Genomic DNA, 26,484 nt, shown 5'->3' on the forward strand with positions numbered 1-26,484 from the left:
AGGATGCTGTAGGATAGAGCCAAGGCAGTTAAAGTAGTATCAAACTACATTATTTCTACAGTGTATATGCATCCTTAGTTTAGCTTAGGTGTAGGGTTGCCATAAGTCAGGACCTCCAAACTGGGATAAATGTAGGACAGCATTTTCAAATGTAGGACACGTTTTTAAAAAATGAAGGACGCATGAAAAAATTTGACGATTTTTTAAAAAATGTAAATATAAAATGCATGTTTCTTAGGCATGATCAAAATAGAGGACATTTTGGCATTATTCCTAGACAGATGACAGAAATGTACTTCCCTTTCTGGCCAACCCCCCCCTCCCCCCATTCCAAACATCACATTTGGGCATTGAACATGGCTTTACTTAACATGGCAATCTCTTGCATATTTCAGAGGCTTCTTCCATAACCAAACCTCTTGGGTTTAACACTTAGCATGGTGTCATATATGTGTGTGTGTGTGTGTGTGTGTGTGTGTGTGTGTGTACAGTCTATTCTCCGTATCCATGGACTTGCCATCCATGCATGGGAAGCCTGCACGGAGAGGCAACAAAGGAGCTGGGGAAGACAAGAAGAGGGAGGAGGTGACAAGATGTAGCTGGGACGATGCAAGAGCCGGCAGCACTGGGGATGAGGAAGAAGGGGAGGAAGCAGGCAGTGGCATCAGAGCAAGGAAGAGGAGGGAGGCGATGGGGGGAAAGAGGAGGAGAAAGAGGAAGCTGCCTCACTGGAGTCTCTCTCAACTGTTTTCCCCTTTTGGATGCATCCACACTGCATCCACACTGGCAAAATAACCCGGTTTGGCACTGCTTTTCAGCATCCTGGATCAAGGCTGTGGAATTTTGGGAGTTGGAGTTTGTTGTGCGGAGCTTAAGGAAGGAAGGCCCCACAAAAACTCCAAATCCCAGAATTCCATAACCTTGATTCAGGATGCTGAAAAGCAGTGCCAAACTGGGTTATTTCTCTAGTGTGGATGCAGAGATAGCTATATATCCTGCCTCCCCATTGCCTTCTGACCCTCCTCTCCAGGTCTGCCCAAAGAGAGAAGGGAAGCCGAGACATACAACACACAACAGAGCTTTCCCACAAAACCACACACCCACACATCCTTTTCTTCAAGGTGCCCCCAGCCCCTGGACTTCCCTCATCTTCCAACTGACCTCTCCAGGGAAGGGCCCTCGAGGGAGTCCATAAGAGGGGAACAACAGCTGCCTCCCCCCACTGCTATTTCACACACACAACCCACCCCCCTCTTCACTACGTCCCTGCACCACCCACCCCCCCAGGCCAGGCTGCCCCAGAGGCCAAAATGGCCCAAAATGGCCCCATGGGGATCCATGAATAAGGCCCCTTTCCTTCCCCCCAGCAGCCTGCCTGATGCCTGCCCCTCCTTGCTCTTGCTCCTCCATGCCAGCTTGGAAGTTGGAGCATGCCCAAATAAGGAAGCAGAGGGCTGACTCCTTGAGAGGGCTGGCCAATAGGGGGCAGGCCAGACCAGCAGACCCCGCCCCCTGCCAACTCCAGCCCTGCTGCTGCACTCCCTGGGCTCAGCACAGTTTAAAAGGGAAGAAGCAGGGCTGGTAGTCCTGAGTCAGGCAGCCACCCGGGAACTGGGGGAGGGCGGGAAGGGACCATGCCCGCCCCCAGAAGGCGTGCCAATCCCGCCTGTTCCCGTGAAATGGCAACCCTACTTAGGTGTGATTTCTGTGATTTCCCACAGAAATAAGTTAGCCATGATGTGCTCTATTAAACCGAATGGCCATTAGGTACATCTAACCAAAGCAGCCATCCTTTGTTGTTGTAATCATCTGCCTTCAAGTTGACTTCCGGGTTGTTCCCACTTAAGATTTGAAACGATTTAAAATACAACGTTTTTAATAAAATCGATTCAAAATAACACTGTTCTTATCCCGCTATCCGAATCGCTTTCTTCATCGTTCCCATCTGGTTATTTAAATCGAAGTTTTTACCTGCAAGCGTTCCTACTTGGCATGAAATCGGTGTTTAAATAAAGTGATTCTTCTCCTCCATACCTTATTTGGAGCTGTCAATCAATAGTACGTCAGAATGACGTAACGTTAATCCGGAATATTTGGAAGCGATTTATCTTTTGGCATCGTTTCCATTTCATTGACAGCCAAGGAGAATCCCTTCAGAGAGCACAGAGATCAATGAAGGAGGCTGCTGGCAAAAAGCGAAGCTCTTTCCAGAGGAACTATGGGATAGGTTTTGGAGGGCAGCATCCTTTCTCCCAAGACAGCCAGGGAGAATCCCTTCAGAGAGCACAGAGATCAATGAAGGAGGCTGCTGGAAAAGCAGGGAGGGAGCACTCTTCCCAAAGATTCTCTTTCCAGGGTTGGAGGAGAAGGCAGATTCCATTTGAGAAATGGAGGGAGGAAGGCTCTATCCCCCCCCCCCCATTGATCAGAGCCCTTCCTTGCCTGGGCGAGATCAGATGCCTCCTCGCGAGGAGGCTTCCCTTCCCTGTCTGGGCGAGATCAGTGCCCAAGCAGGCAGGGAATGTCTCCTCGTGAGGAGCCATCCCTTCCCTGCCTCTCCTCCGTTAGAAATGGGCTCTCCCCACACAGAGGGGAGGTTGCAATCCACCGGGGGAAGCCTTGAGCAGCCGGGACTTCAGGTGTTTAAAGCGCTGAAGAGATTAAGCGCCTGTAAACCATTAAAATAAAAAATAAAAGTAATCCTTATCTCTTATTGAAAGACCACAGCGGACAAAGGGGTGAGGGAAGCAAAAATGGCGACAGCCAGACGGATGGGGACAGAAAGGGCAACTCCCCCAAGGACAGCCCCATCGCACTCCGCTCCTCCCATTCATCTAACGCAATTTCAAAGGCTGTCGTTCCTATTTAAATGCTCCGGTTCCTAAATCGAATCAATGGAAAAACGTAGGTCAGACCCTAGTGTTTTTTTAATACGCGTTAAATGAGGAAAACTCGAATCAAAATTTTATTCCGCTCTACAATTCGGTTTGTAGTGGAGACGATTGCGGGTTGCTCTAGAACCGTTCTAGGTTTAAATCGGATCCTAATAGGAACGCCACTCCTTGGATTCGATTCAGAACGCGGGGTTTCACCTAGTGAGAACAACCCCTTCAACATATGGCAACCCAATGAATGAGAGACCTCCAAGTTACTTTGTCCTTAATGCCCTTCTCAGGGGTATGGCTTCCTTGATTGAGTCTATCCATCTGGAATACTTTGTAAAGTCGAAGGCTTTCATGGCCGGCATCCATAGTTTTTTGTGGGTTTTTCTCTGCAGATGCCAGCCACAGATGCTGGCAAAACGTCAGGAAGAAACTTTTCTGGAACGTGGCCACATAGCCCGAAAAACCCACAAAAAACTGGAATGCTTTCTTCCTCTTTTCCTACCGCCTTCTACCTTACCAAGCATTGCTGACTTCTCTAGTGAGTCATGTCATCTCATATGTCCAAAGTATGATAGTTTCAGTTTAGTTATCTTGGCTTCTAGGGAGAGTTCAGGCTTGATTTGTTCTAGGACCCATTTATTTTTAGCGGGCCACAGTATCCATAGAACTCTTCTGCAGCACCATCTTTCATATGAGTTTATTTTCTTCCTATCATCTTTCTTCACTGTCCAACTTCAGCATGGGGAGAGAGCAAAGAGATACAATGTCCACCAGGAAGACAATATGGTGCACAAGTAAATATGGCAAATGTTTAGCCCTAATTGTAAATCTGTTTGGGGGAAAAAAGAAGAAAAAAGAAGCTATAAAAGTTTTCCACTTGCAGGCTATGAATAGTGTAGGGCATTTGGCATTTCTGTTTATGCATGTTCCTCCTTGATGTTGATTCAGCTTCTTTCGTAAATTAGGAGAGATTTAGGAGCTTATCCTATTAACAAATAAACCGGGATCTGGGATGCCCCTGGATGTTATCATACCTAAATTGCCACCTATCTAGCGAGGATGCAGCTGCCCAGATACATCCCGGGTCAAAGCCTCGCTCAGCTGGCCAATTTTTAAAATCAGAAGCTCCCCAACTTCAAAACAGTGCTGGCTAAGCGAGGCTTTGGCCCAGGATGCATCCAGGTGGCAGCATACCAGCTAGATAAGTGCCGATTTAGGTTTGATAACATCCAGGGACATCCCGGATCCTGAATTCAAGCCGGAAGAGGTAAGATGGCTTATTTGTTAATGGGATAAGCTCCTTACTGTGCCCTTGAAAGTGGTAAGATCATTCTAGATGTTAATCATGCCAATAGGAAAGGCCTGTGGGAGATCCCCAAACTTGTGCATTCTGTAGAATGCATCCAGAGAGCAACCACATATATAGCTTCTTTGAGACTAAGGACCCTATTGCATGGGGTAAAAAAGGCAGCTTACCTTTCCTGAACTGAATTCTAATTTAGCAGGGAGCCGGGTCCTATCATATGTAAATTGTTGCTGAAACTGCCGCCTGGATACATCCCGGGTCCCTCCTTCGGCAGCCATTTTTTAGATTTTGAAGCTTCCATTTTCGAAAAGGGGCTGGCTGGGTGCAGCTTCGATCCAGGCTACATCCGGGCTGTATCCGGGCAGCAGATTTGGTGGTGTTTTACATATGATAGGACCTGGATGCAGCCCAAATTAGAATTCAATTCAGGAAAGGTAAACCAGCTGTTTTATCCCATGGGATAGGGTGGCTGCCAGACTCAGGGCTCCCAGGGCTGCTGCTTCCCTTTCATACAGTGCTGAGCAGCATGCCTGGAGCAGCAGCAGCGGCTGGAGCTAGCAGGGGGCGGGGTCTGCTGTTCTGCCCTGCCCCTATTGGCCAGTCCTCTCAAGGAGCCAGCCCTCTGCTTCCTTATTTGGGCATGCTCCAACTCCAAGCAGGGAGGGCTTTGCACTCAGGCAAGCTGCTTTTAGTTCTTCATCTCCTTCTCTTTCTCTTTCCACTCCTTCTCTTCTTGTTATTCTGTTTTTTTTCTTCTCCTCTTCTTCCCCTCCTCTTCCTCCTCTCCTTTTTCGTCCTTTCTTCCCTCTCCTCATCTTCTTATTCTCTTTGTTCCTATTCTTCTTCTTTCTTCTCCTTTTCTTCTTTCTCCTTCCCCTTTTTTCTCCTCCTCCCCCTTCCTCCTCTGCTGTTGCTGTTGTTATTGTTGTTGTTGTGTGCCCAACTCCTTTCTGACTTATGGCAACCCTGCCTCTAGTCCTCTTATTTACCCCCCTCTCTCTAAGCCTTCCTCCTCTTCTTCTCAGGGGTCCAGGGCTTCTCAAGGCTTTGCCCCCATTACAAAAGAAAAAAGACTTTGCAAGGGATCTGACCCATAAATCCCCCCTAAGTTGAGACATACCTGGGGAGGAAGAGGGGGTGAGGGGTTTTTGGGGGGGGTTGGAGGGGGCAAGGAAAAGGAGGAAGGGAGGAATTGCTAAGAAGGCTTGGGAGTGGGAAATGTAGTTTGCAGTGGCAAAAGGGGGTGCCTGAGGTCTTTCAAATCCTATGCCTGCTTGGGAATGGGACTTGCAGTTTGCAATAGCAAAAGAGGATGCCTGTGGTCTTTCAAATCCTATGCCTGCTTGGGAGTGGGACTTGTAGTTTGCAGTGGCAAAAGGGGGTGCCTGTGGTCTTTCAAATCCTATGCCTGCTTGGGAGTGGGACTTGTAGTTTGCAGTGGCAAAAGGGGGTGCCTGTGGTCTGTCAAATCCTATGCCTGCTTGGGAGTGGGACTTGTAGTTTGCAGTGGCAAAAGGGGGTGCCTGTGGTCTGTCAAATCCTATGCCTGCTTGGGAGTGGGACTTGTAGCTGTAGAATTGGGTGGGGGGGGGTATTTGGCCAGAAAGAGAAGTACATTTCTGCCATCTGTCTAGGAATAATGCCAAAATGTCCTCCATTTTGAGCAGCTGAAGAAACATGCATTTATTTTAACATTTTTAAAAAATTATCAAATTTTTCATGTGTCCTCCATTTTTTAAAAAACGTGTCCTACATTTGAAAATGTGGCCTACATTTGTCCTACATTTGTCCTGGTTTGGAGGTCCTGACTTATGGCAACCCTATAGTTGCATCACTAATGCATAATGTTCCAATCCACCACTTCCTTCTAGAATATGGCCACATAGACACAAAAACCCACAAAAAACAATATGACAGCACTTTGACTGCCATGGCCCCATGCTGTGGAATTCTGGGAATGGTAGTTCGTTGCCACACCTAACTCTACTCGCTAACACAGAAGTAATGTGGCTTATTAGTATTATTATTACTATATTATAATATTATATTTATAATACTATAATATTATATATTACATATTGTATTCTTATATCCCGCCTCTCTCCCAATATAGGGACTCAAGGCGGTGAAGGGCAGATTTTAAAACACTACAGTTTAAAAACCGTACAACATTAAAATGTAAAAATATAAAATTTTAAAAAAGCCAATTAAAGCAATCTAACTGGCACCAATTAGGATGGCTCAATGCGATGGGATTCTGGGATTTGTAGTTTTGTGAGACATTTAGCCTTTTCTGTCAGAGAGAGCTCTGGTGCCACAAGAAAACTACAACTCCCAGGGTTCCATAGCACTGAGCCATGTCAGTTCAAGCAGCTTCCGCGGCCCCGCTTTCCCCATGCATTTCAAAGCAGCAACAGTCACTTCTATCTGTGCTCCATCCTTGCCCTCAACCTGGGCCGCCTCACTGCCCACTCTTAGCTGTCTATTTCGATGCCTGCGCTTTGGTTTTCTTTCCAGGTGCCTCGGTACTCGCACCACAGCATCATTTGCCCCGTGGCACCCGAAGGACGGAAGGATCCCTCAGCGTGGTCGAAGCCAGCAGCGGCTTTGAAGCCAAATTTTCCTTTTTTGCTCAGGCACTTGACTAGACAGGCGCGGGACCTTCCTGGAAAGGCATGGAAGGCCCCTGAAAAAGCCCTATGTCTGGCATCATCATCAGCAACAGCAGCAGAAGCAGAGCAACGTGGGTTAGGAAGCCCCCATCAGTCCCTCTAATGGGCGCCATGAAAGTAGTGGCTCTAATCAGGTAACAGCAGCCCCCTTGGGCCCCATTTTGGGAGAGAGGCCTTGAATAAATGCATACAATGGAAACCTGTGTGCACTCCCAGCTTCTCCCTGCAGAGCCAGGGTGTCCTCCTTTTGCAGGACACGTCCTCCATTTCAGTAAAAATGGAATCCCTCCATTTTGAGCAGGACTAAGAAGCATGAGTTTACATTTCTATGAGTGTTTTTAGCTTTTTATTATTATTGTTTGGGAATATCCTCCATTTTTTTCTGATGTCCTCCATTCTACGGTGCCTTGTCCTCCTTGCTGGTGAGAAGAGGAGGACATCTAGCCAAAACCCTGTATAGTGCGTGCCATCTACAGCTTGTAGAAGTAATGCAGTTTGGCACCGCTTGAACTGTCATGGCTCAGTGCTATGGAATCCTGGGATTTGTAGTTTGTTGTGACACTAGAGCTCCCTGACAGGGAAGGTTACAGGTCTCACAAAACTACAACTCCCCCCCCCCCCCCCCCAATTCCATAGCATTGAGCCATGGCAGTTTAAGTGGTGTCAAACTGCTTTATTTCTGCAGTGTAGATGCACCCAGAGAAGGGTTATTATGGGCAACTGACCTCACTAGAAGGAGAAGCGTTTAACTGCTCTGCTTTCAAACAAAAAATCTGGTGTGTTTTATACTGTGTTTTTAATCTTTTACACTTGTATTTGTTTAATATAATTTCGTTGTCACCTGAGCCCCAGGTGCAATATAGGATCTAAATTCTAGTAATATCTAATACATAAAGTGAAATAAAACATAAGCATCCGCACATCTTCCCCCAGAAGCCACAAAGCTCATTTCTAGAACCATGCTTCTATCCCACTATTTGTTTGCAAAGGGAGCTTGTAGCACCTTTGAGACTAAGCAGACATAGTACATTACCGCACTACACTCTTATAGTGCTGCTATTCCACTTTGACTGCTCTGGCTGCCTCCTGTTGCATTCTGGGGTTTGTAGTTCAGTGAGGCCTGAGAGCTCTCTTCCTGAGGATTCTAAATGCCCCCTCTTTAAACTGCAAATCCCAGGATGCAACAGGAGGCAGCCAGAACAGTTAAAGTGGAGCAGCAGAGCTGTAAGAGTATAGTGTGGCAATCTCCCAACTCAGTCTCAAAGGTGCAGCAAGATCCCTTTGCATACTGATATTCCAGACTGACATGGCTATGGTCCAGAACACACTGCAGAAATAATCCTGTTGGAGATCCCTTTAAGTGCCCTGGCTCAATGCTATGGAATTTTGGGAACTGTAGTTTTTGTGGGACATTTAGCATCCCCTGTCAGAGAGGTCTGATGCCACAATAAATTACAGTTCCCAGGATTCCCTAGACCTGAGCCAGGGCAGTTAATGCTCTCTCAAACTGGATTATTTCTGCAGTGCCTCTGAATTCTGTTATGGGCCTATGTCTCTGAATTGTACTCATATGGGTTGGGAATGGGCTCCCTTCTGATTTTGTTGTTGTTCAAAGTGGATTGCAGATCCCATCAATTCCAGCCAGGCTAGCCAGTGGTGAGGGATGATGGTGTTGCAGTCCAGCAATCATCAAGGGACATTTGTTCTTTATCCCTGAAGTAAAGCATCAGTTGCTTGTCATCACTTGCTCATCCCCTTTTTCTAGTGTAACTTATGATGTTCTTTTTAGCATTCTCTGACCACTCACATATCACTTTGCTTGCCTTCTCCACCCAGACTTGACAGATTTTAAATAGTGTACTCTTTGGTGGGCTTATTGTAGAATGGTGTTGCCTTTGTTCACTTTTCAACCCAGAGTCTGGGGATGGAAGACTACCTCTTTACAAATTATATTTGTATAGTGTAATTTGGAATACTTACATTTTCTGATTACAAAGGAGTTTATCAAACAGGATGGGAGGCTCTCAATTTCGAAAGAGAAGATAGCGAGATCAATTCGAAAATTCACACAATTACGTGATTACTTATCACACCTTAAATTCGCTGTAATGGCCTCCACAAACGTGACCCAGATTCTGTGCAAAGTAAGCCATCACATCGGTGCATTCTTAATTGCAAATTGGCACCCTTGCGCATGTTCAGTGAGACTCCAGATGACTGGAGCATAGCACATTTAGGCGAGTGAGAGAGAGGAACCAAGGAACCCCACAATTTAAAAAAGAGGTTGGAGGGGGGTGGGAAGAATGGTTGAAAGAAATGCTCTATTCACGTAAAACGAGCATATATTCACTCTTGTCACGTTAAAACGTGAATATAATGGTTATCCAATAGCTCTGGGTCCATGCCTCTTAATTAGCAGGCAGCAGTGCCCCCTCAGCAATGCTGAATGACAAGCGGAAGCAAAATTGAAGCAGAATTGCAGCGTGGCTTCATGGGACCCCCCCCCCCCTCCCGGGATGGGGGGGAAACAATGACCAAAGGAGACATGTACATCACACCAAATAACAGTGCACTGAGCGCAAAGTTGCCTAGGAACAGAGTTTATCACTACGCTAGTTCACCAAATTTACTTAACTGTGGATTGACGCGTGATTGCATTCAGAGTGCGTTCAGACTGCGAGCGACCGCGTGGGGTAACCTTTCGCGCAATAACGTGAATACGCATGATTCTATTCAGGATGACACTGGATTATACTTCCAATTTCAGTCTTGTGATATCGTCCAAACAGGTTTTTGTTCCTGCACAGTGTGGTGTCTTAGCTCTCTTTTTAATCTGCAGGTAGGACAGGGCAGGCAGGCATCTATCTTGCTAGATATCCATTTAATGAAACAGCAAAACCTGAGGAGTGTCCAATGAAATCTACAAGGAAACAAAAGGTGACATATCTCAAAATGTCAAAAAGATGGTATTTTATTAGCTGCATCCGTCTTTCCAGCTTATTGAAACCTATCTCCTTTTTCTCTTGTTATTTTTACTGGAATCTGAGGCCCATGCCATATAAAATAGTGGCTGAGATAAAGGACATATGCTTAAAATTAAGAAACAAGGTGCTTCTGAACACAGCATAAAGTTCTTTTAATTCACATAACACTGGATATCCACATTGTTATGATGTCTTTCTTTGTTGTTACAAATGGTCCAAGGATCTCCTCCTGCCAACTCTTGGGTTAGAGGAATCATTGGCCAAGCAGAGTGGTGAAATACATATAAGAGGTGGAGAAGTTTTTGGACTATAGTTGTCATCAATCCTGACTGGTGATGAGGTATTCTGGGAGCTGTAGTCCAACAACACCTGGAGCATCACAATTTGCCCATATGAAGGAATAAAGTGCTGGTACAGAAAACTAGAGAAACATGTTTTTCAAACATGAATGATTCTTTTCAATGTGTTCTGTGCATTCATCTCCCATTGTAAACCTACAACCTTTTCATACTATTTGCACAAAATCATAGCACCATGATCTTGTTTTAATTGCCATGGCTGTAAACTTTGGAATTCTGGCATTTGTAATTTCATGAGGCACCAGATCTCTCTGGGCTTACAATTTTAAATACCCCTTCCAAACTGCAAACCCCAGGATTCAATAGGATAGAACCATGCCAGTTAAAGTTGAATCATAATGCTATGGTTGTGTAGTGTGAAAAAGCCTCTTGTGAGTGTGCTTGCTTGGAAGACTCAAATAACTGCACAGTATTACAGGCCCAATTCTATTTAGGTTATAAAAGCCTGGTGGCACAAAAATGTTTTGACTTCCTGTTGGAAGGAGACCTGCCCTCTAGGGAGGGAGTTCAAAAGTCTGGGAGCAGCCACTAAAAAAGCCCTCTCATAGAGGCGGTACAGACCGGCAGTTGGTGCCAGCCTGACTGCGGACTAGGATTGAGTGAGGGTTGGGCGTTTACACACTCAGCATGACTACTGCACACCCCAGGCGCCATCTTGGTGTATGCCTGTACAGACAGTGTGTGCCATGATGACATTGTCCGTGTGCAGCGCTTACACGTTGTTGCACATGAGGTGCGTCATAAGACCGCTCTGTGGCCCTTAAGGCGCCCCTCTGGCTCCGGGAACAGGAGCTTTGTTTCATGGCTCCTTTTTTGAGTGGGTCGAGGAGGTGGCATTCCCCACGCTTCCAGGGGCAGCACAGAGCCGCCCCTGTCGGGCCATCTGTTGAGCCTTATAATCACTAGATAAGGCTGAAAGGGTGATGGGACAGAGAGAAGGGCCTCTCCAAACAATCTTAGTGCTCAAATGGGCTCATAGAGGGAAATATGGACCCAGCCTGGATAATCTGGATCCAAGCTGTATAGGGCATTGTAGGTCAAAGCCAGCACTTTGAATTTTGTCTAGAAACAGACCTGTTGCAACAAAGGAGTGTGATCTCTGTAGCTAGCAGCTGACAATCTGGTTGCTGCTCTTTGGGCCCACTGATTCCCCATTTCCAGTTGCTTACGTACATCTGTCTGTATAGCTTCTGTCTTGCTTCCAAATGACTCTTTTATCATGCACTTGTTTTTCACCATTCATTGAATTTAACAGAAGATCTGAACATTGCCATCTTTCGTTTAACATACTTGTGTTTCCCACTTCTTCTTTCTTCCCCCATAAAAGATGTATGTTGAAGGAGGTAAAGACATATTACAGGTACATCTCAGTTAACATAGCAGATGTGCTCCTGGGCAATACTACTTTAACAGAAAATCAGAGGCAGAAATAACATGGAAATAATAGGGATAGGTTCCTACACAACAGAAAATAAGAGTTCTTCATCATACTAATACAAAGTTTTAAATTCAAAATTAACAATATGCATATGAAAAACAACCAGCCAGGTTAGGTAAACCTTGCATAAGTAAACAAAAACATGTTTTTGTTTTTGTTTTGAGCCTTCTAGAGACCACCTGTGAGTTTCTTCCAAAATACATCCTGGATGACCTTTTCTTTTATCAGTCTCCACTTGTCTTATGACTTCCATTTTGGTGGTCAGACTTACAGATCTATTCTTTTTTTCAACCATGTTTGGTGAGGACGTGAGGCAATTTTATTTGGTCTCTCCTTTTCTCTCTGTTTGTTGTTCCGATATGCTCAGTAAGCACTTCTGGGTACAGCTGCTCTTCACCTTGCCTGTTGTATGCATGCACATATGGCTACAGTAGAATCAGCTAGAGTAGAGTCCCATTCTTTCTCAGCTCAAGGTTTATTGCATTTTTTTTACTGCAAACTCACTGCAGCAACCTGACATCAAAAGTCTGTGTTTAACCAACTATCCTCCCAATGCTGCAAAACATCCAGCTAGAGCAGAAGACCGGGAAGAAAAGCAGGAATTGGATGAGTTTAAAAGACTGTAAAACATAGGGGAGCCAGTATCAGTTTAGTGTTGGACTGCAACTCTGGAGACCAGGGTTGACCATGAAACTCACTGGGTCACTTTGGGCAAATCAAATACTCTCAGCTTCAGGGGAGGGCAATGAACAAATCTGGTCAAGAAAACCCCATGATAGACTTGTTTTAAGGTTACAACAACAATGACAAAAGACTTTGTAAAATGTAGCTTCTTTGTTAGAAACTTTATTTACTGAGATATGCCTATATTTACATAGTGCCCTTTGACTGGTGCTCTAAATAGCTATATGTCTTGAGGCAGTGCAGAGTCATGCTTGATCCTACTCTTCAGCTGAAAAACCTCTTTGAGAGGTATATGCAATAAACAAAACAAGACAGTCTCTAGCTGCAGGCTTTTAATATGAAAGACAAAAAGCTGAAGGTAGGGGGGGAAGAATGCCAGGGCCAGGGGTACAAAGTGTGGCACACCTAAAATAGTTGAATATTTTTTTTCTAACAACCACACAAAAGCAATTTCATCATTTGGCAATATACCTGGTTTAATAGGGTGGTGTTCTGGGGCTAGCCCAATCATCCACTTCTGATGTGAAGAGGGTTGGCTGTGGGTATAAACTTAGCCTGCACAAGCATTAACACATTTCCATTCTCTCAAATTTCCTTCCTCTTTGTAGACCAAAGAAGCCCCTTTGAAGCTGTGTGAAGGAGGGAGGCCATATACCATGGTTCTTTCCCCTCCACAAATGCACACGTTTCTGGAGCATGTAATTCTTTTAACTGGTGTATGGAGTCTTAAATTGACCTGTGCTATCAAATTCATTGGGACTAAAATAGTTTTAAGTATACTTGTTTTGTTCTTTTATTTTGCTTTTGCACTTTATATGTGCTTACTTTAAAGAGCACAGTCATACTAATGCTCTGAAAAGTAATTGCAAATTGAACATTTTCTTTTTTTAAAGCTAAGGAAATTATCTGTAAAGAATCAAGCATTTGTGCATTGGTATTTAGTTGCTTTCATTGTCTAATGTCCTTACTAGCTAAATTGTCTCTGATGGCAGTCTTGCACCCACACAACATTGTTTTGCATTTGAGTTTCACCCCATGAGAAGTCACTGAAAATGGGGGTTTAACATTAAGTGCTTTTCAAGCTTGTTGCTTTGATTGCAGAAAACTATCTTATGCTCAAGGTTTGTTTTTAATAATTCCACTCAAGCAGAATGGCATAATGCAGGTTCACATATATATATGGATTGCAAAACCCAAGACATTTTACTCTTCACTATACAATCAACTTTTAAAAAAATTGCAACCCACTTTTCCTGTTCTGTAAATTGTTTGTTACAGTAACAATTACAGGCCTCAAAGGACGTTTTGCTAGCTTAATGTAAAATTGTTGTTTGTAGGTAGACACAAACCTGTGACCTGTGTGAACGCGATATATTATAATCTGGGAGGAAATTGTTAATGTTAGGAAGGTACCTGCCCTCCCAACAAAACCTCTTTCTTGGAATTATCTGTCATGAGTCAAACCACCATGATACACTTTTCTGCAATGAATCCCTCTGGCTATTCCTATTTATTCCCTGGAAAAATAATTATCCAGACAAGAAGACCTTTGTGACATTAAAGATAATTAGGCAGCCCCTACAAGTGTGGAACCCCATCTTCCCATACCTAGACAACAGGAGCACATAAGCATTATATTTAAATGACAAACATACTATTTTTCACTTTCTTAAGTGTTTTTCAAAGTAGTCTTTTAAACAAACAAAATGTACAAATATTTTTATATCTGTATATCAATATGATTAGATCACGGTTCTTATAGGAAAGCATGTTTAGTTTCAAAATTAATGGAAATTATGCTTCTTTTTCTAGTGGTGGGAAAGATAGCTGTTACAATATGATGCAGTGTGTTGCAGCTGGGCATCAGATTGTTGCCTTAGCCAATTTAAGGCCTGCTGAAAACAAAGGTGAGAATTTTAACTTCTTATGTGGCAACTCTCATAGTTGTCTAATTTGCTCATTTTGTCAGGGAATTGTGTTTTATTACCATATTTTCACATTATAGTAAACACATGATAAGGTTTGTTGAAATGTGTCTTGTTATGATATGCAGACCTGCCTCTACTAACAATCCATCAGTTGTTAACCAGGATTTAAATTTTCTGTGTAATGTAGTGGGGTGGTGCTGATGATGATCTGGTTATTGAGTGTTTTTACTTGTGGTAAATTTTTTAGGAGTACAAGAAGCTGTACATTTAATGCAAGTATCTAGCTTCAGAATGAATTAATAATTCAGAGTAATTGAGAATACAACAGTTGATTGTATGCGCTTATTTTAAGGTGATACTGTTATGTGAAAAGGTGCTTAGTAATGATATTTCTGCAACATCTTATTTAATTGGCACATTCTCTGTAAAGATGTTGCTTGAAGATGCTGAGGTTCAAACATGCAAAGACTGGTTATTACATATTGCAGTAGAAGAGCTGGTTTTCTGAACTGAAAGGCGTCTTCATATGAGTTCAGTAACATATGTCATTAGGATTCCAGTCTATGAAACATACAGCCTTTATTATAAACATATATTTCTTTGTTCAGAGTTCTTCAAATTTTGGCTTAGGATGTAGGTCTTTTACTTTTACTACTTTCAATCAGAGCTCAGAAGTAATGTGTTAGAAATAACAATGTTTCTCACAATGTTTTTTTTTTGTAGTAATAAGGCCCTGTTGTTGCTATTTTTTTTTAACTAGCTTTATTTGCATAACAAAAATATTACACCGTATCAATAAATACAGTGCCTTTTAGAAGTATTCACCTCCTTTGGACTTTTCTACATTCTGTTGTGTTGCAACCGGAAATTGAACTGGATTTGATTGGCATGGTAACCATGTGAAGTACACAGGATACTCAGCACTGAAGGAACAAAACATAACAGAATGTAGAGAAGTCAAAAGGAGGTGAATATTTCTACATGGTACTGTACCTATTTTATTGTGGCCAGGAAGTTAAATAAACAAAAAACAAACCAACTAATTAGAGGAATAAATGGTTTTTAAATACATCCTCAATCTTAGGCCTGAAACAAACAGAGCAAATGACAAGGATGTCCTCTGTGTTCAGGGCGTAGTGTTTAGATGACATATGCCCCAAATGCAGTGGGAAACCACACCGATGCTGTGTCTTCAGAAAAGAACTGGACCAAAACGTTTAGGACTACAGTGGCAGCCTGGATTGGGGCTGGACACATGCAGTTGCCATGGCACCAGTGCAAATGGCGCCGGTGCCACAGGTTTTTTTGGCCTGTCTGTTTTGGGCATTAGTTTCTCTTTTAAACTCAACTAGAATAGACAATCTCATTGTTTTCCATACATACATGTGCACACAGAGATGCTGTAGGCTTAGATCTAAATACGTTAAAATGGTTTATGTGAATTCGTCAATTGGTTTTACTTTTGTTTCTATGTGTTTCAGAGGGTGTGGATGAGCTGGACAGTTATATGTATCAGACAGTAGGACACCATGCTATAGACATATATTCTGAAGCAATGGGTTTGCCTCTTTATCGACACACAATTAAGGGTGCCAGTGTGGACACTAGCAGAATATATACCAGGTGTGAAGGGGATGAAGTTGAAGACCTTTATCATCTTCTGAAACTTGTTAAGGTATGGTATGTGACAATTCCAGTTCTTAATGTTAAAATGAAGGAAGTGTTAAATATATTTAGGTTGTGGGCTTGAAATCTGTCTGTAGTCACCACACTCTTGTAATCACCTATATTTTTTGCTGTGTATCCTGTTTCCCACAGAGGATAAACTTAGATGAAATGGGTCTTCATTTGTAGCTTATTCTGCACTTCATTGTTGCTTCCTAACTTCAGGCTAAAGACCCCATTATAGTAGTAAAAACTGATTTATGCTAAGAAGTACAAAAGACACATAAGAAGAATAGTGTTTTCCTTCTGATTCAGTGTCTTCCAGGTTTTACATTGCTGATATATTATGTTTTACTTCCAATTTCTTATGTTTTGTATCTTGTGTATCTTTTGTTTCTGTACTCAACTATAGGGAGCATGTATTCTCCATGAAGAAGCCCATAAATTCTAAAAGAAATAAAAGAGGACAGAATTTATTATTTATGTTATGTTCTTTCTTGAAAGCATTACCACAGTACTTTTCAATTGCAGTTTTGTTATTGATGAGATCTTGAATTTTGATGGATAGTTTCACCTAGGATTTTTTTCAAAGTAGCAAGCCATTAGAAAAAGTGAATATATTGTAGTTCAAATATAGAATAAAACCATGGTTTATTGTAACATGAATAAACTGCAGATAGTTTTGGGCTTTCATCTCCATACTCTGGTGCTTCTGGAAGGAGGAACACAGAAGTGTTTGCCTAAAGTAATTTGGGTTAAGCATTTTGTGGAAACCTTGGCAAAGTCTTAACTATGGTTGGTTGAAACAAGCCAGCTTCAAACTGAATTCTTGCAAGTAACCATAATTAAGACTGAACACAGTTCAAGTTTCAGACATAATTATTGAAATTGAAAGTAAAAGCATCTCTTTCACAGGTACTTTTTTCATGGAATGGATAAGAGGAGTGCTTGACTTGACATTATTATGCATATAAATCATTGGTCAGCATTGTTTTCTGATTGTGTTGATCTGTAGTTCTGCCTTTAATTGTGTGTTCATGCAGCACTCCTATAATAATGGCATTTCCCATATATTTCAGTGGAGAGAGCATTTTCCTGTTTGCATATCTTGGTCTTTTTTTTTTGTGCTCCCTCTGAAGTGAATGAGAAAATCCAGTTAAGCACAAGATTCCAGATAGATAATTGGGTACTCCTGGGTACAAAGAATTGCTGAATCTGCAGAGTTGGATAGATATGACAATTTATCCTGTGATTTACTCTTTTTGGGGAAAAAAATGAAAATAGTGACACAAGAGACAAAAAATAAAATAACTTTATGTGTCCTATAGTTTTTAAACAAGGTTTTCATTGTAATTTGAATCATGATTTTTATTTCTGAAAACATGTTAGTTGTTACTGTGGTTTGTCATGATAAGGTCTTATTTTAGACAATGCCATTTTTTTATGTTTGCAAAGGGATCTTGCATCAGCTTTGAGGCTAACTGAAAGATAAAGGTTGGTAGCATGAGCTTTTGTATGATCTGAGCTTGCTTCTTCAGATGCATTCATGCTACCAGTGTCTGTCTTTCATTTAGTCTCAAGGGTGCTGCAAGGTCCCATTGCATACTGGTTTTCCAGACTAACATGACTATGTCTTTGAGTTTTTTAGGTTTGTGTTGCTTTATTGTGGTGCTGGTGGTGACATGCTATAAACTTGTATTTGTACTTCTTCTAAATATGTATTTAAAATGCATCTCTACATGTTATTCCATTCTACTATTCTTCAGATCTTAAAATTGCTGGCCCCCCAATATTTTCTCATAAAATAAATTATCGATTCACATTCTTTTAAAAATGGTTCATAGACCTCTCCCTAATCATATCCATCAGTTTATCTGTTTAGGAAGAGAGGATGAATTTCAAATAGGATGCTCCTTGTTAAGAAATTGTATTTCCCTTTTTTCTTTTTTGATTGAAAAGCTTCTCCATCAGTCAGTATATAACAGGGGTCGGCAACCTCCGGCCTCTGGGCTGGATGCGGCCCGCGGGCGCCTTTCCGCCGGCCCCCGGTCCCTCCTGCCGCCGAAATCGCCGCCGATTTCGGCCGCTCTGGCCGCCATTTTGAAGGGCAAAATGGCGGCGCCCATTAGGAGGCCCACTGCGGCAGCCGGAGCCCAGAAATGGGGCTCCAGCGGCCGCAGCGGGCCTTCCAATGGGTGCCGCCCACCTCCCTCCTGGCTCCGCCCACCTCCCTCCTGGCTCTGCCCTCCCTCCTCCCTCCTATAAATGGAGGGGCGGGGGGAAGGAGGAGGAGGCAGAGAGAGAGGGAGGGAGGGAGGGGAGGAGAGAGAGAGAGGGTGGGAGGGAGAGGAGAGAGAGGGAGGGAGGGGAGGAGAGAGAGAGGGTGGGAGGGTGGGAGGGAGAGGAGAGAGAGGGAGGGAGGGGAGGAGAGAGAGAGGGAGAGAGAGAGAAAGGGTGGGAGGGTGGGAGGGAGAGGAAAGAGAGGGAGGGAGGGGAGGAGAGAGAGAGGGAGAGAGAGAGGGAGAGAGAGAGAAAGGGTGGAAGGGTGGGAGGGAGAGGAGAGAGAGAGAGAAAGGGTGGGAGGGAGAGGAGAGAGAGGGAGGGAAGGGAGAAGAGAGAGAGAGGGTGGGAGTGAGAGGGAGGGAGGAAGGGAGAGAAAGAAAGTGGTTTGAGACAGTGGCATGCGTTTTTTGCTGTTTTGTGGCCTTGCCTAGTCGCTTCCATTCTTACAAATATTGCTATTATTATTGTTGTTATCCTTTGGTATTCTCTTTGCAAAATCCCCCCACATGGGCTTGCTTGCTCTTTTCTGGGTTGAGACAGTGGCATGCATTTTTCCTGTGTTATGGCATTGCCTAGTAGCTTCTTGCAAATATTGTTATTATTATGCGGCTCCGCCCCCGGAGGGTGGAAACTCTGCCCCTGACATGTGGCTCCGCCCCTGGATAGTGGAAGCTCCGCCCTGGCATGCGGCTCCGCCTTAGAGGGTGGAAGCTCCACCCCCATGTGCGGCTCCGCCCCGGAGGGTGGAAGCTCCACCCCCCCCGGCTTCGGCCACCCAGTTGTCTGAGGGACAGCAACCCGGCCCCCGGCTCAAAAAGGTTGCCTACCCCTGGTATATAATAATCCTTACATTGTTTCTAAACTGGGATTTCCTTTATAGAACAATGACACATTTGAGCTGCACCCTGTTTTAGAAAAATTTGTGAAGAGTCTCAGCAGAATATTTTTAGTATGCACACAGCCTTGAGGAAATACATTATTGGTCTTCATCTAAAACCAAAACAAGAATTCAAAATGCTCCTTCTATTCATACTAATCTTGACTATCACTCAGATTGTTGGGAATTCAGAGTTTTGCGACTTTCCAATTCCTTTTGAAAGATTCTTACCATGGTACTCAAAACTGTAACCTACATTCACAGAAGCCCTCCTTTGCCTGCTAAATAGGTGATCAGAGCTATAGTTCTGTCACTGCATTTCCTAATTTGGGGAGTAGGGCTGAAAATGATGGGTCTTCTTTAAGGAAGTACAGGTAAGGAGTTTTCTACTGTGCCTATGGATTTCTAGAAGAGGGGTCTGTAACACATGAAACACAGGTTCATGTTAGGCTGTATCTTTTAAGTCTAAGGGAGAAGAGATCCCACATAGGAGCAAGCCTGGGCACTTTGTGCAGTTTCTTCTTTCTACGCTGAATTACCTGTTTTGACTGCCTACTAAGCTAGCTGGTTAAATTTTCCCAATTGCATGTCTGTTTATATTGTGAAATGTTTGCACTGTTCTGTAAGATATTTTCTATGTAAGAGTTGAAAAAATTAATTCATATTTTACAAAGGAAAGGAACATAAAAGAAAAGTAGTAGCCGTTTGCAGTGGTCCAGGACAGTGGTTTTTAATTTACTCCATGTGACCCCAGGTGGCTTGTTAGGGGTTCCTCAATGAGGATTTCAGTAATGAATTAATTCCCCAGAAATACAGTATTTACTGCCAGTCTTTCCCTTGCAGTATGCTCTTGCAGCATAGGTTTATTTTTTCACATACACTTTTTGTTGAATATGTTTCAAGGGCCCAAAACAGACAGGCCAAAAGAAGCGGCTTCCGGACAATTTGGGGGCTTGGTGTTCAGATGATGCATATCCCGAAATGGCCAAGCTGTGCCAAGGTGGCAGGAGCTGGACTTTTCAGGAGTGAATTAAATATGCTGCTGCTGCTGGCAGCCCTTTTGGGGACCATGGTGGCATCCAACTTTGGGAGTAGGTTATCCAGTCACCATGGTCCTGGCACAATAGGCATCGGACTGGCCAGAGGCCACTCCTTCCAGGTTATCTGCTTTGAATCTAAGTCTTATCTCAATTTATATTCTGATGATCAGAAACTCAAGAAATGTCCCATTACCAAATGAAAGAAAGGACAGCACATCAATCATATACTTGATCTGACAGTTTTTGTTGGCTTTGTTTTCAGTAAAGAAAATGAATATCTATAGATAATATTGATTGACCAGTTTGGATCTGGTTGGCTATAATTCTTTCATTAATATTATAACCTTTGTCTACCCTGGCTCTGCATGTTTGAGTTCAGCCATCTGTCCACCTGCAGTGCCATTTTAGAATCCGGTCCTGCAGTGATATGTACCCACGGTTCTTTGTATACCTGTTTAGATTTTTTCTCTTCTGGCACACCAGTTCTTAAGATCAGGCAATAAGAAATAGAAAGAGAGTGAGTTATTGATTGACTTAATTAAATGATTAGTGACAGGACAAACTTTCTTTTCATTTTCCTTCAGACAGCATGGACTGAATACTTTGCTATTATCCAGAGAATAACAGTCAGTTATGACATAAATTAATGCTAATGTTAAATCTTGACAACTTCTGCTTTAGAAGTTTGTGCATGATATTTATAACTATAGTTGAAAGAGATGTTATCAAGTTGTCTTGGACTAAATAAGTGAGGTGTTTTTTTTTTGTTCTGGGAAAATATTAATTTCACTACAAGAAAATTTAAAGATATAAATATATGGAATCAATTGCATTAATGATAGACATTCTGTAACCATGCTTTCACAGCTGAATTCATTTAAAACCCCTTAGTTCTAAAATTGCACTTGAAAATTTGCATATGTCAATAAATAATAGGGTAATTTATAGGAGGAAAGAATGTAAAGGAATTCATTTCTATTTTTTAGGAAAATGATGAAGGTCCTGATCCACTTTTATTATAGGCATTAGTTACACATAGTAATTGATGGTCTAGAGTAGGTATATATCCCATTTATCCTCAAAATATACATCCAACCATTGCACTCCTGATACTTATTTTTATTTGTTAGAAGGTTCCTCAAAGATAATCTAGTCCAGCTCCCTGCTGGTTCAGCATATCAACTGCTACCATATTCAAGACAGGTAGCTTTTCATCTTCTAAAGGATAGCCTGCTGTCTTTTTGAGCAGCCTGTTCCATTTTAAGTTAGCATATACTGTCCAAGAAGGGTTTTATACATGCATAAACCACACTTACACACGTAAGTCACTAACAGGATGCTAAAACCCTTCTTGGATGATGCACACAGAGGGTTTCACTTGCTCTTATGCTCGGTCCAAAAACCTCCCATGTTTAGCAGCTGTGAAGACCCAGTAGAGATTGGGGTGAGAGATGGGATTGAGGGATTCACACCAGGAAGACCCGACTGCTCTGAGCTCCTAGGGGAAGTAAAAGGCCGGTGAATGCCATTTGAAAGCTTGGTCTTACTTCTTCCCCCATCCCAACCAAACTGAGACCAGTACTTCTCTATGGTTTGAATTGTCTCCTCCCTCCTTCCCTCCCTTCTTTCCCACCAGTAAGTAACAGCAACAGGGGAACCTTCTGTGGCTTGATAGCTGCTGAGTGGTGGGAAGATACAGAACCATGCATTCAGAGCTACACATACATGTAGGATTTCAACCTTTGTGTGAAGTACGTTCCATTGTTTGGTGAGGGAGAAGTTTTTCTCCCCCATATGCTGATCTGGCATGTTGACTTAGGGCATAAATATTATTGTTACTTATCTGCCATAATATGTAAATTTTAACAATTTATTTAAAAAGTGATTTTGTGTGTTAAACCGCAATACTTCAACATCCTTTGTAGAAAATAGTTACTCAGGCATAGTTTCTTGGGCAGTAATGGTCATGCCTTTTTAAACCGTGGTTTAACATAACAGCTTGAAAAAGTTACTTTTGTGGTCTGTAGCTCCCATCATGGAAGATTCTGGAATTGTCAAAGGGGTAACTTTTCCAAGGTCCAGGTTAGCAAGTGCTTTCCCACATGCTTGCCTTTCCCTTTCTTTGACATGCTGATCCTGTTTAGTTTAAACTACTGTTTCTAATATGTCTAAAATTGGGATGATTTTTTAAAATCCTGATTCTGAAGTTGTTGCCATTTCAGTCTTAAGGCCATAGGTTTCTTTTCAGGATCAAAAATTTGAAATACTGTAAAATAATATTTGCTTCTTGGAAACTAATGCTTTCAGATAGCTTAGACCAGTTTTTTTGAATTATATACCTCTTATTGACCTGTGTGTAATCACCAAGTGTTAGGAAGCAGTGAAGAGAATCCTTGTAATGACTATACTCCTGAATAAGACAGATGTCTTATTCATTAGTCATTACAAGGATTCTCTCTCCGAAAAAGAGTGTTCTGAAGCTTGAAACATTTATTTATTCAGCTTATATAACTTATAAACCACTGTTCAATTAAATTTCCAGCATAGGCAACATAATGAAAGGTACCGACACAGCAAAACCCTGTCAATTCTTGGAAAACTATAGTCACAAAGAAATAAAACCTCTCATTCAAAAAAGCTGAAAGCTACCGTATATACTCATCTATAAGTCTAAAAATTTATGCCCAAAAATTCATCCCACAATCCCTGGTTGATTTATTTACTGTGGAAATGTGATAGCAGCTCTTTCAGATTCCCCCATGCCATGCAGAGAGGAGTTTAGCAAGAAAGAACCAAACAGAAAGAGCCCTGGGTGATTGATTGATACTGCTGTGTGTTTAAGAGTCCCCCTCCCGCCCCCACGTCTGGCTGAAATGAAAGCTAAAACAATGAAGAAAAGGTTCAGTGAGAGTCTCTCTTGCCATACACACATACACGCACTGAAGGAGCCTTCCAAGTTTTACCCTCAACCTATCCATGGGTCATGGCAAAATCCATAATTTTGGTCCCCAAACCTGACCTCGAGGTATACATAAAGTCAACTAGTTGACAGTGGAAGGTGTATATGTGTGTGTGCTTCTCTGTTATAGATATGAAATTTAATTGAGAAGGGTGTCTCTCCAGTCACTCTGCCTCATATATTTGGGGACAGCAGGCAAGTTGATGACTTCAGATAAAGAAAGAGACAATCCTCCTTTGGACATCCATTGTGAATAGCAAGTCTGAAAAAAAGGGAAACTGGGAGGTGATGCCCTAAACGAAGAAGCAAATGGAAAAACACTGAGTTTAGGGGAAATGAAGCTAAAAAACTGTAATTTTATTGGAACAATATGTTGAATACTAAAATAAGAGTTAAAACCTGCTGTGAGGCTTAATCTGGCTCGTAAGCCACACTTAGTAAGTTAATAGGCAGAACTGGGCTTGAAAACTGCAATTCCCAAAATAATACAAAACTATAACAATTCCTCTGCGTCTCACACCTTGTATAGAAATGAGTACACACAATATTATTATAGTTGCAGAGTGCACAGACAGAGGCTTGGATGGAAAGGGATATACAGTATGCCCAAAGCAGATAAAAGTGTACAAAAGATTCAAAAAAAGACCAGACGCGTTTCGACAATTGTCTTCATCAGTGGTCCAAAGAACTGTGGGAATAAAATAAGTGAAAATCAAACACTGTACTGACATAAAGGAGACCATATAGCTAGAAAATGGTAAATGTATAGGTACCTACTTAAGCCACCTTGTAAGGTAGAGCATGTGGGAACCACCTGTCCTTTTGGTAAGTGGAAGGTCAACTCAGACCTTAAGCCGTGCCTGAAAAATTTAGGCAAAATTTGATAAAATATAGATTACAATAAAAGCTGTTTTGTGTAAAGCCAATTGCTTTCCAACTCACCTAGGCTGGGGTGTCCCACAAGTGCTTGTCAGCTCTGATGCTGTTATGCAAAGGGAAAAATTTAAATCCTTTTGCAAACCAAAAACTAATACACCTGTTAGATCTCATCAGAATTCATTCTGCAGTGGATGCGATCCTGTAAGTAATAACAGTCCCTGCCATTATTAACAGAAAAAAAGAAAAGAAGGCCAACATTTGAAATACTTATAGAACAGCAGACCAATTGCAGTTGTCATTCAGACCATGCGGTTTCTGTGTTTGTAGTGTGTACATCCAAAACAATTCCCTGTGCCGGAGTTTTCTTTCAAGATGTAATCCAGTTCCCGGGACTCTTTCTATTGTCCAGAACCTGATATCCGTGTCCGAGTGGTTGCAAAGAGTAAAGTGTTCAACCATTGGTGCGGTCATCCTTCTATTCCTGATGCAGCTCCTGTGCTCTGATATCCTTGTTTTAACACTGCGAGTCGTCATCCCGATGTATAGAAGGTCGCAAGGGCATTGGATGGCATAGACCACTCCTTTGGTATTGCAGGTAAACAGATCATTCAAGGTATACACTCTATTGTTCACAGGATTAACAAACTCCGTTAGTCTTACACAGTATTTGCAAACACTACAATTATAACAGGGAACATTCCCTTTCGTTCTACTCTGTGGTGAATATGGTAGAATCCCTTGAACTGTACACTTGCTATGGACCAAATGATCTGCAAGATTCTTGGCACGTTTGTACACAAATAAAGGTTTATTAGAGCACCCAGGAACATCCTGGAGCAAATTCCAATATTTAAGAATTGCATTCTGTATGTGCCTGGTATTGCCGTTGAAAGTAATGGGTATGAGCATTCTAGTGTGTATTCTCTCTCTCTCTTTTTTTACAAAGAGGCTCCTTCGTTCCATCCTCCTTACTTTAAAGTAAGCCTGCTTCAAACTCTTTTTAGGGTATCCCCGTACAACAAACTGTTCTATAAGAGTTTTTGCATGTTTATCAAATTCCATCAGACCAGAACAATTCCTTCTGAGTCTGAGGAACTGGGAGTAGGGAAGATTTTGCTTCATGTGGCGTGGATGAAAACTATCATACCTCAGGAGGGAATTTGTGTCAGTTTCCTTCCTGTACAAATCCGTTTCCAATAGAACCCCTTTTTTTACCACTAGTACATCCAAGAAATTGATTTTAGCATTATCAAAGTTCAGTTCAAATTTAATTGTATTGTGCACACTATTAATGCTTTGTTGAAAATTAAAAAGCTCATTTTCCGATCCATTCCAGATGATAAAGATGTCATCCAAATATCTTTTAAACTCCAGTATGTTAGTTTTATAGATATTATCTTCATTTAATATATGCTGTTGCTCGAAATTATCCATAAAGAGGTTTGCTAACTCTGGAGCAAATTTACATCCCATTGCTGTACCTGATACCTGCCAATAGTACTTATCCTGGAATGAAAAATAATTTTGTTTAAGGGAAATTTCGGCTAGTGTACACAAAAAATGGGTAGGGGGATGTGAATGGTCTCTTCTCTTATTAAGGGTTGATTCTATAATGTCCATAGCTTCATCATGTATTATGTTAGTATACAGGGATACTACATCCAATGTCACCAGTAAACAATGTTCATTAGGCAAAACAATCCATTCCAGGATCTGCAAGAAGTGTCCAGTATCCTTAATATAGGTTGGGATCTGTGGGACAAAGGGTTTGAGAAAAAAATCTACATACTCTGCAAGGGGTTCCAATATGGATCCACAGCCTGACACAATCGGTCTTCCTGGGACTGGAAATTTTTCTTGTGTATTTTAGGTAGCATATATATATATATGCCTCATATATTTGGGGACAGCAGGCAAGTTGATGACTTCAGATAAAGAAAGAGACAATCCTCCTTTGGACATCCATTGTGAATAGCAAGTCTGAGCCTGCCTCATTATTAGGAATAAGATTGAGCCAAGGTTAAAGCTTCCCCCTGCCATGACATGATTCCAGTCTGTTTTACTCATCCTGCATGGGCTATTCATTAGTAAAAATCAACTTAAGAGCAATGAGTAACATCCCGTTGGTCCTCAGTTGAATGTCTTCTTCTTGCTGATAATTTTTGGTTGTAGGTGGTGGTAGTGCAGTGACTAATAACATGAGCGTAATGATGTATTGGTGGCTTTTGCATGGTTTTTGTGTAGGCTATGTTTGGTGCATAGACATGATAGAAGAAAAAGTATGTTCTGAATCTTTTTGGTAGTCTCAACTATGATGAGTCAACGCCTTGTTTATGTCCTGTTAATTCAGTGAGTCTACTTTAATTGTGCTTATCAAAAAGATTCAAGCTTATTTGTTGTTGTTTTGAGTCATCTTCTGTCCCTTCCACAATGGGTAAGCAACCCTCTGTAGCTTATGCATTATCCTCATGCATTATGCAAATATAGCTTATCTATTATTGTGATCACCAGGATGCAGTTCATCC

At 42.1% G+C, this 26,484-nt stretch overlaps 1 protein-coding gene across 4 annotated transcripts in view; it reads left to right on the forward strand.

Annotated features, from left to right (window-relative positions):
- The first annotated feature begins 6,895 nt into the window (after positions 1-6,895).
- LOC149314862 (uncharacterized) overlaps positions 6,896-26,484 on the forward strand; it is a 330,650-nt gene continuing 311,061 nt past the window's right edge. For 2 of the 4 annotated variants that reach the window (XM_089522019.1, XM_089522020.1), the window contains exons 1-3: positions 6,896-6,997; positions 14,141-14,235; positions 15,738-15,931. In XM_089522019.1, coding sequence (XP_089378145.1) covers positions 6,966-6,997; positions 14,141-14,235; positions 15,738-15,931 — 321 coding nt within the window. In that variant the 5' untranslated portion in view covers positions 6,896-6,965. Of the gene's footprint in view, positions 6,998-9,702; positions 9,801-14,140; positions 14,236-15,737; positions 15,937-26,484 lie in introns of those variants that run through there. The other 2 variants (XM_089522021.1, XM_089522023.1) reach the window with 2 other exon arrangements.

This window comes from Sceloporus occidentalis, unplaced genomic scaffold (assembly GCF_023333645.1).
Source record: "Sceloporus occidentalis isolate IW3139 unplaced genomic scaffold, rSceOcc1.0.p SCAF_4, whole genome shotgun sequence".
Classification (NCBI taxonomy): domain Eukaryota; kingdom Metazoa; phylum Chordata; class Lepidosauria; order Squamata; family Phrynosomatidae; genus Sceloporus; species Sceloporus occidentalis.